Source organism: Panthera onca, chromosome A1 (assembly GCF_046562875.1).
Source record: "Panthera onca isolate mPanOnc1 chromosome A1, mPanOnc1 haplotype 2, whole genome shotgun sequence".
NCBI classification, from domain to species: domain Eukaryota; kingdom Metazoa; phylum Chordata; class Mammalia; order Carnivora; family Felidae; genus Panthera; species Panthera onca.
Window position 1 is genome coordinate 41,373,947 of NC_138339.1, and position 16,842 is coordinate 41,390,788.

Sequence of the window (16,842 nt, forward strand, 5' to 3'; positions counted from 1 at the left end):
CTCTGTGCTGACAGCTCAGAGCCTGGAGCCTACTTTGAATTCTGTGTCTCCCTCTCTCTCTGCCCCTCCCCTGCTCGCCCTCTGTGTCTCTCTCTCACATCTTCAATGTGTTTCAAATAAACATTGAAGAAAATATATGTATATATATGAGATGAAGAAATAGATTTGAAAAACTGCACGTACATGTATACATGACTTACCTGTCTGGTGCGTTGTCAGCTTGGGCCTTTAATCATGCATGCTGTCTTGGGCACCAGACATGGCATGTCTGTAATAAGGGGACCCCTTTCAAGAGCTGAACGTATTTCCGTCCCATCGCATTACAGGATATAGGCATATCTCATGGACCGGCTTAATCAGGGCCTTTCCAAATGATTCTGGTAATCATACGTGTTTCCCCTTTACTTTCTAATTTCCAAGGCACCATCTATGCTCCTCGAAGGAAAGGGCAGCTGTCTGCAGACATCTGTATGGAAACAATAGGAGAGGAAATCTCTGAGATGCGTCAAATGAAGAAGGGTGTGTTTCAGCGAGTAGTGGCAATTTTTATCCACTATTGTGATGTCAATGGGGAGCCGGTTGAAGATGACTACATTTGACTGGTCCCTCCTACTCTCCAGGTATTCTGGCGGAAAGCCGCTGGGGTCGCTCAGCTGCCGGCGAGTGCCACAGGGATTCAGGGCATGCAGTTTGGAAGCCCTGGCACATTTTGGTATATAGGAAATGTACAAGGAACACTGAAGTTGTATACAAAGATTTGTACATAAAGAAAACATACAAAGACAGTTCCTGAGTACCAACTTTATATCATATGTTTATACAATTTAATTTAAGAATTCATTTTAATGAAGGCAGATAATTGGAAAGAGTTCATTTCGTTCATTTTCGTTCATTTTTCCTGACTTAGTTCATAAAGTGTCACTTTTTGGCTGAGCCCCCAATTTACTATATTCTTGATAATCATTGTCATCCCCTTAAATCTGTGCCTTTTTCTTCTCGAGCAAAGCTGTTTGAGTAAATCTGTTGAAGAGTCTTTTTGTGTCTTGTGTGCTTTTTTTGTGTTATGATTAAAACCAACTAAACCCAATAGTCAGAGGCAACTTTATGTTTGTGTACAAAATGGTGTTTTTTTTTTCCCCTTAGTATTATAGTTGCCGTATTTCTTAAAATGAAATAAAAAGATTCATGAGTTTAAAAAAAAAAAAAAAACAACTGAGTTTGAGGGGGGAAATGGAAGTTTCCAAAGCATTTCTAGTTATTTATTTCCACATTCAATTGTGTATATGCTTTATCTTGAATATAAAAATAAAAGTTTATTAAAAACTTTTTTCTGGCCTTGGATCTGAATCCCTCTTTTCAAAGAAGAGTAGCAACTACTGTACAGAAAAGGAACGTGTAGATTTGTGTCTAAGATTTCAGCGTAATCCAGTTTCTCATCTCTTTTTTTCTAAAATTCAATGGCTGCAAGATGTCCAACTCGAACTCTTATGTGACGGAACAGTGAGAAGAGCAGAATTTCCCCCAAATACCTGGTCACCGTGAGATGGCCTTTCTCCTTTCGCAGGGGGAGAAATTACCCTAATTTGGCGGTGATACATGCAATATTATGTGTAGGGCCAGGGGTCAGGGGCACGAAAAGCTTTAAAGCGATACCTACGTTCGAGGGACAGTGTTGCCATTGGCTAGCTGAGTGACCTCAACAAAACGTTTAAACTGAAATTCTGTGGAAAAGTGTTGCCCACCCTCTCCGAGTGGCCATACGTGCTTCGGGTGTGTATGAGGTGTGAGGGCTCTTAGAGACTGCCGAGGCCAACCTTTTCACTTACAGGAGATTAATTGAAGTGCGGAGAGGGAAATTTTCTCACTTAATGGTTGAGACCCGGTTAAGGCACTTCAAGGGTCATTCCCATTGGGCTGCCTCCCTATCTATCGTTAATGTCCACAGAAATATGTAGGGACGCCAGAAATTCACACACTAAAATAGTGGGAATGGTAATCAGTGTCTTTCGCCAGAGTTCTTTTTTGAAGACAAAATTCTGTTAACGCTGGGAAGAATGTCCAGTATGCCATTGAGTCAGCCTTTTATGACCTTGTATTTAACTCCACTAATCTCCCTTTTAACTAAAAGAGAGTGTTGTGCTCTGCAGGTTAGAGGTGTGACCAGCAAAAAGCAGGAAACAAATTACAAAACAATCTAGATATTTCAAACTACTGCAAAACCCCCAACACTTAGACTCCCAGCTACCCTGTTTTTTCAGGTGTAACCATAATCACCAAATCACGGAAACAATGCTTAGATGAGCCGCTAGAGGCCGCTGCTTTCTAACTTAGTGGTTTCTTACCGGCTCCTCTCCTCGCCCGCTGTTAGAGCAAGTGCAGCAGAAGCGCTAAAATCCTTCTCAAGATACCCAGATTGGAACAAATAAAAAAAGCAGCAGTCTTGGGAGAAGACGACGATAGTGACATTTGGTCAGTGTCTATGGAATGAATGGCTGGATAGCGATTGCCCTAGAGCAGGGGTCGGCGCACTTTTCGCACAGGGCCCGATGGTAATTACCTGAGGCCCCACATGGCAGTTACCCTGGTGTTGGAGCATGAAAGCAGCCACAGAGCCTGTGTCAACCAGTGGGCATGGCTGTGCTACAGTGAAACTTTATTTGCGGACACGGATTTGAATTTCCCACAATTTTCACGTGTCACGAGATACCTTCTGTCTCCTGACCACTTTACAGAGTAAAAGCCATTCTTAGTTTACAGACCAGCGCATCTGGCCCCCGGGCCACACACCTGCCATAGACAACTGAGCTGCCCCGCCATCCATTCAATTGCTTGTCACCAGCTTGTGGTGCAGTGTCTTGGCACAGCTTTAAAAGGCTTTAAGAAACGTTTCTTGGACGGATGACTGCATTAATGTCGGTGTCCGAGACCATCGTGTCTCTCCTCCAGTGCGGCCGGATGCAGACCCTAACGGTCTCTGTAAATCACAGCTGGCACACAGCTCTTACGGGGACTTCACCGGGGGATCCAAGGATGTGGATGCAAATTCTAACCGCCTCAAATGACCGCCAAGTGACCTGGAGATGGTCACAGCCTCTACCCTGGAGCCTCGGATAAACGCGCCCACCCCCAGGGCACCTGTGAAGGTGCAGCGAGAGCTTCCAGAAACCGCAAAGTGTGAGGCAAGTGGACATAATATCGCTTCCACTGTAATTCCCTTTATTATGAAAGGGGTTCTTTTTTTAGTGATCTTCACCTTCTGTTCCTTCGACCATATTCCAGGGTGATAGGAAACAGAACTGGTGAGGCCATTAAGGCAATACTGGTCCTATGAAAGCATTTTTAAGAGCATTTACCAAGGGCTTTCCGTGCGTCCTCATTCTGACTTTCAGTGTGGCTGATCATTATGTCCCCTGCTTTACTGTTGGGGAAATTAGGGTTTAGTGGGTTTAGTGCCTTGCTCAAAGGCACGCGTCTAGGAAGTGGTGAAAGCAGGATGCTGTCAGTCTGCCTCCAAAGTCTGTGCAACTTGGGCAGAGTGTCTCAGTCCCTGGAAGGGAGGCTTGGCTAAAGCCCAGGCAGGGGCTGCTTCCTCCCGCAGGCAAGCTGCCCCTTAAACTTGAACCCATTCCGGCTGACCTTCATATGGTTAGCACAGTCCCAGGAAAACAGAGGCTGCTGATTTTGATGCGGGCCTCAGATGCCCCACTCAGACACGGGATGCGGACAGACGGTGACAGAATCAACACCGCAGGCCGTGTGGCATCCGTATGGCACGCACACAGCAACTAAAAAGAACCAAGAATCACATGTGTTGATGTGAAACGACACTTCCGGTGTCCCGAAAGAAAAGCCGAGTTGCAGATCATGATACACAAGCATTATTTATGTATAACAACAAAACAAGACCATAGATTTTTATCTGTACATTTATACATATGTGGATACACAGGACACGTCCGTGAGTTACATAAGCCAGATAGAAGAGCGGTTACTTCTTGGGAGGGGAGGGGGATTGAGCTGGAGTCCAGGGGCATTTTGCTGTATCTGTAGTTAGAACTCCTTATAATGGGAATGGACTGCATAAATACATTATGTGTGTAACCCATCATTTATATTGTCTAAAAATATATAATTTGTATATTTAGAAACACACGTGAAGAAGGGGAGGAAGAAAGCACTCTTTTAGAATGGAGTGGTCCAAAGTGTTTCAGCCCTGACTCCTGTGTCCTTGGGCAAATCACCTTCCCTGACAGTCGGTTTCCTTTTCTATAATATGCTGTCAGTAATCCCTCCCCACTGGTTGCTGTGAGAGGCCCAGGGACCTCGCTGGGAAAATGCCGAGAAACTTGTAAAGTGCCTGCAGTGGTGAGCTCCGGGGACAGAGGAGCCTGTCCAGATAGCGTTCCAGGCTCCAACTACAGATTTGGCAACGTCAAGCTGCCTTCCACCGGAGCCACGCCTGGAGGGTCTGAGATACAAAAGCCAAATGCTCTCTTTGGCTCACTTACCTCGTTCTCAGGGCCCGCTGCTGGCTTTTCCGTAGCCCGGGCGGCAGGGGAGTTACTGCAAAGAGGGGGAGAGATCAGCGCAGGAGGGCCTTTCCTCCCCGACCAGCGGTCTGCCAGATCCCTCCCAGGTTTAAAGACAGAAATTGAGGCTCAGAGAGTGAAAGGGAACCAAAGAAGACACCAGAGCGAGTGCCAGGCAGGGCGGCACACAGGAACAGTAAGTCCTGATGCCTCTCCAGGCCCCAGGCTGAGGCTCAAAGGAACTTCCCATCAACAGGAAGGCAGGGGCCACCCTTGCTTGCTCACTCCTCTTCCAGCATCCGGGCCGGCAGGGGACAGTGGAGTGAGTTCACCCCGGTAAGGGACGAGGGGCCTGTGGTTGGGACTGTGGGCTGACCATCACGCAGCCCGGGGGGCGCTCCCCAGACGCACACTTTCGGCCCGGGCTATTCACCAGACCTCGGCTGAGGTCGCTCTGCTGCAAAGCTGGAGAATTTTGGGTACTTCTTGAAAGGATTTTATGAGGATCGAGATAATCCCCATAAAGCACTTAACACAGAGCCTAGCAGAAAGGAGCTCAGTAAATGTTAGCTTCTCTTATTGCTACATTATTATTATTATTTTCTGGGGTGAGCTAAAAAAAGAGGGGAAGGGAAAGGAGAAACTGAATCACATATAATAGCCATTAAAAGTATCGTCAGTTTCATGGGGCGCCTAGGTGGCTCCGTCGGTTAAGTGTCCCATTCTTGGTTTCGGCTCAGGTCACGGTCTCATGGTTTCATGAGTTCAAGCCCCGTGTTGGGCTCTGCGTTGGCAGCATGGAGCCTGCTTGAGATTCTCTCCCTCTCTCTCTGCCCCTCGCCCACTCTCTCTCTCTCTCTCAAAATAGATAAACTTAATAAAAAAATTTTTTTTAATATCATCAGTTTCACTTCTCTCTATGGTTCCAAAAGGTATCGAATGCCACTCGTGATTAGCGACATCCACTCGTAAAGTTTGGAAGTTGCCCTCTGGGGACTTTTCTCACAGTCCTTCCCAGCTGCAAGAGTCCCTGGTAGGGTGGGCCCACCCACCCTCCAGTGCTCAGTCAGGTCCTTTCAAACAAGGAAAGCACTTGGCTTAAGTTAGAACTTAAAACTTTGCTTTGTTTTCATTTCTCTATCTCTATGCCTGCTTTCTATTTATGGCAAGTCATACTGGTTTTCTAGTCTGGGACTGATACGTTTCTTCTGAAATGAGTTTATCTAAGTGAACACTTGAATTGACTTAAAGGAAAATATTAAGCAAATCGCAGTACAGGCAGGACACATATTTGGGGAGAATCCTAACAGTGGCCCTTGGATGACCCATGTTGGAACGCTCCCAACAATCCTAGCAGCTCTGAGAGTTTCGCCATTTTGTGGATGAGACCAGTGAGGCAAGAGCTGGTTAAAGCCCAAAGCAGCACGCTGTCCCAAACCCAGGCCTTGAAATCCATCCCTGATTTGTTTAAATTTAAGCCAGATACTCGGCCTCAGTTTTCTAGACTGAATGGAAAAGAGATTGCAGAGTGTGGCTAGAAAAGGTAAATGCATTCATGAGTCCTTTCCCCCCAAACCTAGCTGTTACAAGGAAGAACATTGACCAAAGTAGAGTAATAAACAGAAAATCAGCACTGATCTCTCCCCAGAAAGAGGCACAACACAGCACCAAGAAGACGTTACTTTTGTTCTTACTCCAAGACGACATGAAAGGCAATTTAGTTGTAGCCCCTCCCGGAGGCCTTCCCTCACCCACCCTATGCCCACCCCTCATTTCCCAGGTCGACAGCAACTGGCTCCCGGACAGAGCAAATGAGCAGTAAGTGGAAATGTTGATAAGATGGGAAGGGGAGATCTCAGAAAGAATGGGTTTTTCTACAAATACTACTTGGGGGCCAGTTGAAGAAGTTGGTTTTGATCTCTTTTGCTTTCCAGCTGCTGACCGTGAGCTGGAAGCGGAGCCCCAGGGCTTCTACCTGGACAGTCCTGTGAGCTGGAGAGTCAAGTTGAGAAGCGCAGGTAAAGCCCCTTTATCTCAGGCATGGGGTAGTCTGGTTACAATGGCCGTCCCCACCGTAACTGTCCAGACCAAACTGGCAGATGTGGCCATCGGTGTATGCCCTTCTCCCCAGAAGCATCTCTTGACACTTCAAGTTTCCTGGAAGAAGGTGGTCTTCTCAGAGAAGACAGCAGGGTACGTCTCCTCCTGCCTTGGACAGGCTCTACGTCTCCTTCTCAGTCTTCCATAAACATGCTTTATTACCTGGATTCCCAGAAGCCAGACATTTAAATAACGCCAGGCTAGCAGCTGTCCAGACAGAGCACATCTGTCCCTGTCCTGTAAACCTCCAATGTGGCTGTTGGGTGCATTGCCCACATCATCCCAGCCTTGGTCCAAAGACATAGCAAAGTTGGCTTATGAGGCCTCCTCTGCAAAGGACATTATCTTTTTGACAATGGCAAGGGCTTCTACTTCCTCAACCACTGTCTTTTTTTTTTTAACTGGTCTGGGGTGCTAATGACCTCTACAGACTGAGACACCTGTCATGGGCTGACCCACAGAAGCTTATCCAGAAGGTCCAAAAGATAATGGCCTGATGATATAAGTTTTCATTTTCCCGCATATGATATAATCTGAAGATCTCTGTCGAATCCCTGTCGAAACCATTTAATATGGTAGACCTAACGGCAAGAAATAATATTTTACACAAGCAGACAAGCTTGTGAAGCTCCTGGGAAAAGAAGCATTTCATAGGGAAGAAATCCTACTGTATTTATGCGTGTGCGTATGCATATATGTATTAAATAGTAGATACTATCAACTTCGGGGGCATTAAACAAAGCTTACCAGCTGCCTCAAAGCACTAAGCCTATCCCTCCTCATGATGATCTCTTAGTCTTTCCCTAAGAAGTTCTTTGTGCTTTGAGATCAGAGACCTCATCCAGAGAGCATCTGAAGCCCTCTGGACCCCCGAATTCACTCAGCTCTGCCTTTTCATTGAAAAAGTACAGAAAGAATATGCAACTGCAAGAAGGTCTGTTAGTCCTCTCTGGGAGGGTCCCGTAAGTGGGGTGACCAGCCAGCCTACTTTACCTGGAACTGAGGGATCTCCTGGGATACGGGACTTGTAGTGCAAAAGCCATCCTTCCCACCATATCTGGGCCCAAAGAAAAGAGGAATATCAGGTATGTTCTGCTTTCGTGGATAAAATAGGTGATAAGGAGGCAATTGTGGGATCACTTAGGAAGGAAAGTAGGGTCAAGAGACCAAGCACAAGGGCAAGGAGAACTGGTGAGGCTAGAAACTTCGGGCACATCTTTATCTTGTAAACTCCCTCCTGCCACCCCCACCCCCACAGCTGCCACCCCTACCCGCATTGCCTCTTCCTGGGTTGGTTCCCTAAGGACCGGCAGGGGATCCTTTCAATAGAATTGTTATCAGCAGTCAAAAGAAAGGCAACTGGAAAAAATTTGCCCTCCAGAGTCTCAATCTGGGGGGATAATTCACCCCAAGATAAAATGATTTGCTGGTAGCTTTGACATCAGGGTCATCATCTCTTTAGGAGCTTGGAGGAAGTGAGACACTGAAAAAGATGTAGAAAAATGTAGTCCCAGCAGCCTCCCAGGCAGGGGGGTCAGTGAGTTTTCCCAAGAAAGTAAGCTGGTCTGTGATTATGTCTTGGCCCAAAGTGCCCAGCCAGAGACCAAGCACTGCCTCAGCACAGGGTCTTGAGCGCCCCTAACAGGTGTCTTATTGGAACAACTTTGTTTCCTTGCAAAATCTGAGTTGTAAGACCATCCTCAATCAGCATTCTTGGTAAAGGTGCAGTGCTTTTCCCCATTGTCATGGAAGGAAAGTGAATCAAGATTCATTCCACGTGACCTCAAAGCCAGTATGCCAATGAGAAAATGTCATCTTGAAGCACACATATAAATTAGACCAGCTGTAAAGATGCCTTTGGGTAATGGATCCAAAATCAACACCTGAGCAGTTTCCAAATCTCTCCCCAAGAAAAAAGTAAAGAGAAATGTGCGTGTCTCCCCACCAGAAAACACTGATGTTTCAATTGTCAGCACTTGAAACAGTGCTTCCAGACAGGCATCTTGGCCTTGATACCAACTTGGCTTCATTACAAAAGCCTTGATTAATTCACCCACCAAAGCATGTCCAGAAGATGGTCACACTGGAGAAGAAATTGGGAGCTGCTTAGCTTAGAGAGAAGACTTGAAAGGGTGGGTGGATGGCAGATCAGTATCTTCCAATATCCAAGGGCTCTCGAGGCGAACAGGGAGCTAAGCCGCATGGGCCCAGATGGAAGATAGAGCAGAGACAAGATTGCGTTCCAACAAAGGGGAAAACTTCCTTATAATTAAAACTTCCCTGTAATAGAAGGAACTGCATTAGGAGGTAGTGAGCTCCCATCCCTGAAGGTGTGCAAGCAGAGTTCTGACCAACGTCCAGGGATACTATGGAAGGTGCTACTCCTGTGTTGGATTGGAGGCCAGATCTGATGATGCCTGCTGGAAGAGGCTACTCTTGTGTTGGACTGGAGGCTGAATCTGAGGATGCCTGAAGTCCCTTCTCAGCTCTGAGATTCTCCATACTCTGGCTTTGGGGCCTGTCCAACACTGTGCTCCATGTACCTTCCCTGGGCCCTCAGCCCTACTGCTTCGTGCCTCACTGGTGGTGATGAGGGTCAGGAGAGATGCCAGGGTGTCCTGTTCATGCAGACACGAATGGGAATGAATGGCTTAGTCATGAGCCACGTTCTCAATCAGAAGCATGATTCCAAGGATTCTGGGTCATTGTGTATGGGCAATTTCTCAAGTTCCTGATGGTGTCCACTGTGCAGAACTGTGTACCTAGGGAGGAAGGAAGGAAAGCATGAGAATTCAACAGGCATCCTTCAAAGGCACCAAAGAGAGTACTCTCACCACTGTGACTCCCTTTCTACTGCACGGTTCTGAGAGCATGGTGAGGTAGGGCTGGGCATGGGGGTACTTCAGTAGGCGGGAAGTCCAAAGAACTTCATCCAAAAGTGAGGAACTGGAGGCCTGGAGGAAATGACAGGCCCAGGATTACCTAAAGAGTGAGTGGCAGGTCTTGGACTGGAACCCAGTTTTCTTTCCTCCCAACAAAGCCTAAGTCTCTTGTTACTCATCAAAATGGACTCTGTGTGAATACGCCAAGTTTCCTCCACCAGGGAGGGTTCAAAGCACTGAGATTTGTAAACCACTCAGTCTGAAAGACACTATACCCGTTATTTGTTTCTTTGATTCCTTTTGGTGACCTTTGGAAGAGTCAATCAGCTGGATGAATCAAACAGCAGGTTGACTGTAAGCATCATGGCAAAATTTACACTGCCGTATCTCACAATTGCACGCATCTGTTAATTGCCTTTAAATCAATCTCAATTGCAAGTGGGTCATATCATCAGTAACCCAGATCCCAGCCTCTGGCAGTTATTCTTATGAAATTTCCGGAGAGTTTCGGAGCACTACCACCACTTGCTTCCCTAAGGCCAACGTTAAGCCTATTCAGCGGGACAAATAAACACACCGGTCAGTCATTTGGCATATGCTGATGATCAACGTGGTAGTGGCTTCTGATGAATTGCATTAATTTTGAGTTTGCTTTGAACCGTAATAAATTGTGGCCGACCTGCACGGATGGACTGGTACCGTACTAAACCCTCTCCGTGCATTACCTTTTTCAATCTTTACAACAGAAGATAGTATTGCACTCGTTTTTCGGTTGAGCAAATGGCACAGAGATCCAGTGACTTGCCCAAGAGAATAAAGGTGACATGTGAAGAGAAAGTCAATCAAATTTCTGTCTGTCTGATGCCAACCCCCACGTTCTCACACAGCCCGTGGACCAGGTATGAATTCAGAATAGTGGGTCCCCACCGGGACAATTTGGAGCCATTTTTCGTTGTCATGGCTGGGGCACCTAGTAGGTAGAGACCGAGGTGCTGCTACACGTTGTGCAACCCATAGCACAGTGTCCCGCAGCCGTTACCTGGCCCCAAATGTCAACAGTGCCAAGACTCAGAAACCGTGATCTAGAAGAAAAAAAGTCTTCTTAGCTGGCTAAAAAGCACATGTTAGCGGAGGGACACAGACAAGGTGAAAGCATGAGTCCGAGATCTCACAGAATTGTCCACTGTGGCTGCTGCTGGTCTTGAAAGCGAGTGGAGGGGATGCGGCTTGAAAACCACAAGCACCTGCTAGAGGAGTGTGGAGAAGAACAAAGTGGAAAAGACTACAGAAAGGAAGATCGTGCAGTCTTAATGAGGGTGAGCAGGGAAGGTCCCGGAGAGAGGTATGTGACTAGAGACTTCAGGGAAGTTAGTGTTCCGGCTACTGAGTCATTAATGCTCAGCCTAGAAACCACTCCTCTATGCTTGGCTTCGGAAGAATGCTGCAAACTGAGAATCAGTTTCCTACGCTGGCTCCAATCAGGCTTCTCCAGCAGGGGGCGCTGCAGGAGGATGGGGGCTGGAAACAAGGAAAAGGGCCGCCGCCCCTCCTGTGGCCTCCATCCCTGTTCTCAGTCTTGCCAACTCCTGCATAACTGGCTTTGCGGCAGCGCCCGCAGAGACATGAGCCCCAGCGGGCTGGCGTCTCCTCCTTGGAGGTCGGTCTACATCTCTGTTCTGTGAGGTCCCTCCTCTGCGTTCCTATGTTTTGTGTGTTTGTTGGTTGCCTTGTTCTCTCAGCCCTAGAAGTTGCTTCGGACAGAGCTCACATCAGTGAGGAAGATGTGCACCAAGCACCATTTTCTATAATCACACGCATTGTTCCATTTGTATCCTTCGCTCTTCACAGCCCCGAGCGGTACCCGCTGTCCTCAAGCCTATTTTATGGATGAGACAACTGAGACTCAGAGAAGGTAAGCAATTGATACGAGGCCCCCAGGGTCCGCGAGGCCCACACTCTTCACCTCAAAACACACTCCTGAACCCCTGCCCTATTTGCGGCCAATGGGTCGCTTTCACAGGCGATCCATGGCACCTCCTCCTACACCAAGTTCACATGAAGAAAGTGTTCTGGTTGAAAAGCCAAACTGATACATCTGACCGTGTTAGCAAACGTGCTTTCAGGGAACACAGGCACACGTCTGCGGCAGCCTTTCACACACCTCTCCTCGGTGTCTGTGTCTCGCGTGCTAATGAGCAAGTTGTTCAGGAATGACCAGAAAAGAGGTGTGGGACTGGTGTGGATACTCTGAGCGGAGATTCCCTTTATCCGGAGCATAGCTGGAAGCCAGCAGCTTGTATCGGACATGGGAGGAGGCAGAAGGGCACGCTCTCCAGTTACAACACATGGTGGGGGGTATCGTTTACCATGCTATGGTGGCTGGTACACACAGGATGGAGGAACTGGTCTGAGATCTCGGTGGCAGGACTCTAGGAGAGGCACTGGGTCTCCCATGGAGTCTGGCCTGCAGAGGTTGGGTGTGCATTGCTGGGCTTAGGTATGGATCTTCACCTCGGTGTTTTTCACTTTCCTAGTAAATAGCAGGTATTTAAGCAGATCTGGGTTCACCTGAATGGCCACCTTATAAACTCACACCGCTTTGTGAATTCAGGTCATTTACATCAGGTCCACCCAGATGTCACGGTGACAGGAGCCAACTTTATACAGTGTTTCTGAGGAGGATGCATGAGCTCCCAGCAGTCTATAAGCACCTTCAGGGGGATCTACGCATCCTCGACTTGAGGAATACCGGGGAAAAGGAAACACACGATACTGCAGACAAACAGAACAGCGTTCAAACCCTGACTCTACCATCTACTGGTTCTGTGACCCGGTCACTTAGATCAATTCCATCTACTCCACAGCTTCTTTGTGGTAATAACATCAACATCTATAACGGGCTTAGCAAAGGGCTCTACCCACAGAAGATCCACTGTTAAAGAAACCGAGGCTCAGACAGTGTGACTTTCCCAGGGTCAGAGAAGTAGTTACATACGGAATGGTTAAGAATGCAGACTCTTAATGCCTGGCTAAATCCTGGCTCTGACACTCACTAACTCTGTGAATTACTGCAAATGTTCTGGGTTGTTGCGTGAGATGAGATAACGCACACAAAATGCTTATTAGAACGGTGACAGTCAAGTAATAAGCACTTTATAAATGTCTATTAGTACTGGTGCTACCTGATGTTGGACATAGAACTTGAACCCAGTACTGGATTGCCAATTCGGTGCAGAAATCCATCCTTTAGTAATTGATCAGACATTTGTTCACTTCGCAACTGATCACGGGGCTGAAAGAAACCTTCATGAAGACTTTATATCAGCTTCCTAGTGCTTTTGTACAAATTACCACCAACCATTACCACGCATCTGTCAGAGTGGCAAATGTCTGTCAGTTCTGTTTGCTGTAAGATCTTACTCGCCATTTTTGCAGCTGTGCTGATGGAAAGCAAACCCCAGAGGTGTGGGGGTACCTGGGCAGTTTCAAGTCCAGATGAAAAAACTCGCTGCCGTTTCCCAAGCAACAGCAAGGCAGGAGGCAGCTCCCTTCAAGCTGGGTTGCTTCCCCCCTTAGCATTAATTTACTCAAACATGATGGGAGCCACATTAGGTTTGGTAATTACCTGAGTCTACAATTCATTCACTGAGCAATTAGCCTCGCACTTAGAGCAGCCTGGATGCAATAATTAGCCGCATAATAATAGCCCCCTCTGCCCGCCCAGCCTGGCAGTATAAGGAAATGATTAGGCTTTATTACACATTACCCCAGCCCTCCCCCACAAGGCAGTGCTCAGATGGGGTGCCTGCAAGATGTTTTAATTATTAAAATATAAGGTACATGGGTTTCAAGATATTCAACTTTAAAGCACAGTTTCCCAAAGGCTGGAGCCCCATCACCTGGGAACAAAGACCTCATATTTGGTGTTTTCTTAATGTTGGGAGCAATGAGACCTTCAAATCGTAGGCATTTATTCATTCATCTACTTATTTGTTTTTTTAATTTATTTTGAGAGAGAGAGAGACAGAAGCAGGACTCACCCGAAGCAGGGCTTGAGCTCACCTGAAGCGGAACGCGAACTCATGAACCATGATTTCGTGACCTGAGCCGAAGTCAGATGCTCAATCGACTGAGCCGCCCAGGCACCCCCGCCACTTACTGATTTAAGGACATACGCTGAACGTCCACCACAGCCCAGGAACTGTACCATGCCCTGGAGACACGAGGGCGGTGAGGACATCTGCACAGTCCCTGTCCTCCCGGAGCTCACAGTGAGGTGCAGGAGCCCCACAGGTGGCTGCAAAGTCACAGCCACAAGGAGGTGTTGCAGTGGGAGGTATTTGGGCTTGCTATGAGAGCATGTCACGGGGTGACAGGCGAGGTTGTACGTCAGGGTAGTGTGGCCCAGGAAACAGTGGAGACGAGGACTGAAGGGTGGGTAGGGGTTAAGCGGGCAAGGGGAGGGGGAGGCCGGCAGGGGAGCGGGGAGGCCCACTGCCAGGGGAGCAGGTGGGCGTCACAAGAGTAGAACAGGCTGAGCGTCAGTCCAAGACGAGCACGAAGACTCGGGGAGGCTCCGCAGCCCGTGGACGTCTGTGCTCAGCCCACAGCAGCGGGAAGCTGGCCGCGGCTGTAAGCAGAGCAGGTGCAGGAGGACTTGATGTTTGCAAGAACAGTCTAGCTGTGGTGTATAGAATGGACTAGAATGAGTTTGGAGTGGGAACCCAGAGGTAAATTAGGAGGTATGTTAGCTTCCTAGTGCTTTTGTACAAATCGCCACAAACTCATTGACTTAAAAGAACACAAATTAATTATCTTACGGTTCTGGCGGTCAGAAGCCCGAAATGGGTCTCGCTGGGCTAACATCAAAGTATGGGGTGAGCTGCGTTCTTTCTAGAGGCTCTAGAGGAGGATCCCATCCCTGGCCTTGGCGAAGGCTGCCTATGGGAGCAGTGGGCCCACCAGACAATCCAGGATAATCTCCCCATCTCAAGATGCAGAACTCAATCACATCTACAGAGTGCCTTCTGCCACGCAAGGTAATATATTCCCAGGATTTGGGGGTGAAGAGGTAGTCCTCCTTGGACAGCCATTATTTTATATGCCACAGATGATTTTCAAGGTGTCCAGGGGTGTTGGTGGCTCAGAGCTGCAGGATGGGGCCAGCGGGGGTATTGAGAAGTCAGATTCGGTATGTATCTTGAAGGCAGAGCTGACAGGATCCACTGATGCATGGGACGTGGGGGCGACAGGGACATTCGAGGCACAGCACGGGTGAGGCAAAAGGTGTGGAGGCAGGACAGAGTGGTATGCTTTGTTTGAGGAATGGAGGATGTTCTAAGAATATATCCCACGGGGTGAGGTGGGGGTGCTGGGAAACGAGGCTTAAGAGGAAGTTGAGGTAGCATTATTGGATGTCTTAAAAGCTGGGCTAAGGAGGTTGGGCTGAATCCTTAGGTGACGGAGACTGAAATGAACATGGGCTTCACCGTGGGAAATGGGACGGATGATCAGCCACAGAGATCAGTGTGGAAGCCCTTTCCTCTGGGAAAGACGAGGTCATGGGCAAGGACAGTAGCAGTGAAAGGAGAGAGAGGATCTTGCAGAGAGCGATGGGAAGGACGTCACCATGGATTGCACGTGAGGACCCACTGAGAAGAGTCCCTAGCGAGCCTGAGTTTAGACTGGGCAACGAAGCAGGCGCCGATGCCGCTAATGAGGACGCCCCAACCACCCCGAGCCTTCTCTTCTCCAGTAGAGACCCCTCCGGTTCCTCAACACTCGTCACGGATCAGGGTTTCTACTCTCTCCGGCTCCTTGGTTGCCCCACTCTGGACTAGCTTATCTTTGTCACTTGAAAACAGATATCAGGGGGGACTAAGGGACCTTGGCCTCAGGCCCTCCGTCCCCTTGGTTATCAGTGGAGTCAGGATCAAAATCCACATTTATGGCCCAGGTGTCCATGTTTATACCGGCATTTATAACTGTTCCCAAAGGGGGAGTGTTTCCTTTGTGTCCCCCTCGTGGCCCCCCACCCCATACCGTCAGGGGCTCACAACCTCCTAAATGCACTTCCTCACCCTAGGACCAGCTGTGGCAGCAGCCCCTGTCTCCCACAATCTGGGGGATGATCCCCATCCCTGCAGCGGGCTCTCCCTGGTCGGAGCGGAGGCCAACGCTAGAGCGCTCCCCTCCCATCTCCAGGGAAGATGTGACTGGGGACGGCAAGACGCTGTCAGGCTCTTACTGCCTGAGCTGACAATGGGTACTGCCTGGGGGAGGCAGGTGTGGCCCACAGAAGCAGAGGAAGGTGGTCCGCGAAGCGAAAAGAATGAAGTCGATGTGCACGGCAGGCAGGCCGGAGACGATGGCCTTGGAGAGACAGAAAGAGGAGTGCTAATCCCTGCAAGCATCCCATTCCTTGTTTGAGCCCCAGCGAAGGCTGGTCAACTTCCTGCTCTGGAGACCTGTGACGTGTCCCTGTATCTTTCCGATAGATCTCTCTTCATTTGTCTTCAGGAGGCGTGAGTGGATTTACAGCCTGTGGTAGACCCTCAGAATCCCATATTTTAAAGCACATGCTTCTTTCTTTCTGACAGAGCACATCTGTTAGTAGAGGCAAAAACGCTAGATGCATTGCAGTGAAGGGCGTGGCCTGTGATCTTCTCCTGGTTGATAGGACCTGATGGTCTGTTAGGGGAGTCTCCTGAAAAATGTTGCTCTCCTGAATGAAAGACAAGTACAAGGAGAGTCTGCCTTATCTTCTAGCATTTGGTTATGGTCATGGTTTGGGGAGGAGGATGCAATGTTTGGAGCTGTTGTAGCTATTTTGTGACTGTGAGGAAATCATCCTAAAATGAAAGCTATCGGGTTGAGAATGGTAGAGTAGAAAGATAAAAAGCATCTGGGTCCTGTATGCTGTTGTCGAATCAATGGATTAACCAACCCCGAAACTACCCAACTCTGGACTTTCTAGCTTGTAAAGGATAAATGACCTCCTCGCTTAAGTTGATTTTAGTCAGGCATTCTAGAATGTCCTTGCAGGCCAAAGTGTTCTAAATGATGTAATGTCCATGCTGCCTGTCTTCCATGTCTATAGTCACTTCCCATATTCTGCCACATTCAAACCCTACCCACCCTTAAAGACCCAGTTCAATATCCAAAACCTTCCTTCCGGAAGCTTTCTACACCATCCATCAGCATTTATTGTCTGTAGGAATACAAATTATCTGATGGTGTCTGATTGGACATATGTCTGGCCTCCTGACACTCGTGAAAGGGAGGGTCTATATCTTATTATAAGAAGCAACAGTCTTTCAGCCCTCTGTACC

General features: G+C 48.2%; 2 protein-coding genes across 10 annotated transcripts in view; one reads left to right on the forward strand and one right to left on the reverse strand.

The window, feature by feature from the left end:
* Window positions 1-1,033, forward strand: part of FBXO38 (F-box protein 38) — a 56,479-nt gene extending 55,446 nt beyond the window's left edge. For all 9 annotated transcript variants that reach the window (XM_060634606.3, XM_060634609.3, XM_060634605.3 and 6 more), the window contains one exon: window positions 421-1,033. In XM_060634606.3, coding sequence (XP_060490589.2) covers window positions 421-599 — 179 coding nt within the window. In that variant the 3' untranslated portion in view covers window positions 600-1,033. The remainder of the gene's footprint in view (window positions 1-420) is intronic.
* A 3,696-nt stretch (window positions 1,034-4,729) lies between these two features.
* The window catches only part of HTR4 (5-hydroxytryptamine receptor 4), a 177,405-nt gene continuing 165,292 nt past the window's right edge, over window positions 4,730-16,842 (reverse strand). The window contains exon 7 of the mRNA XM_060634618.3: window positions 4,730-9,391. Coding sequence (XP_060490601.1) covers window positions 9,304-9,391 — 88 coding nt within the window. The 3' untranslated portion in view covers window positions 4,730-9,303. The remainder of the gene's footprint in view (window positions 9,392-16,842) is intronic.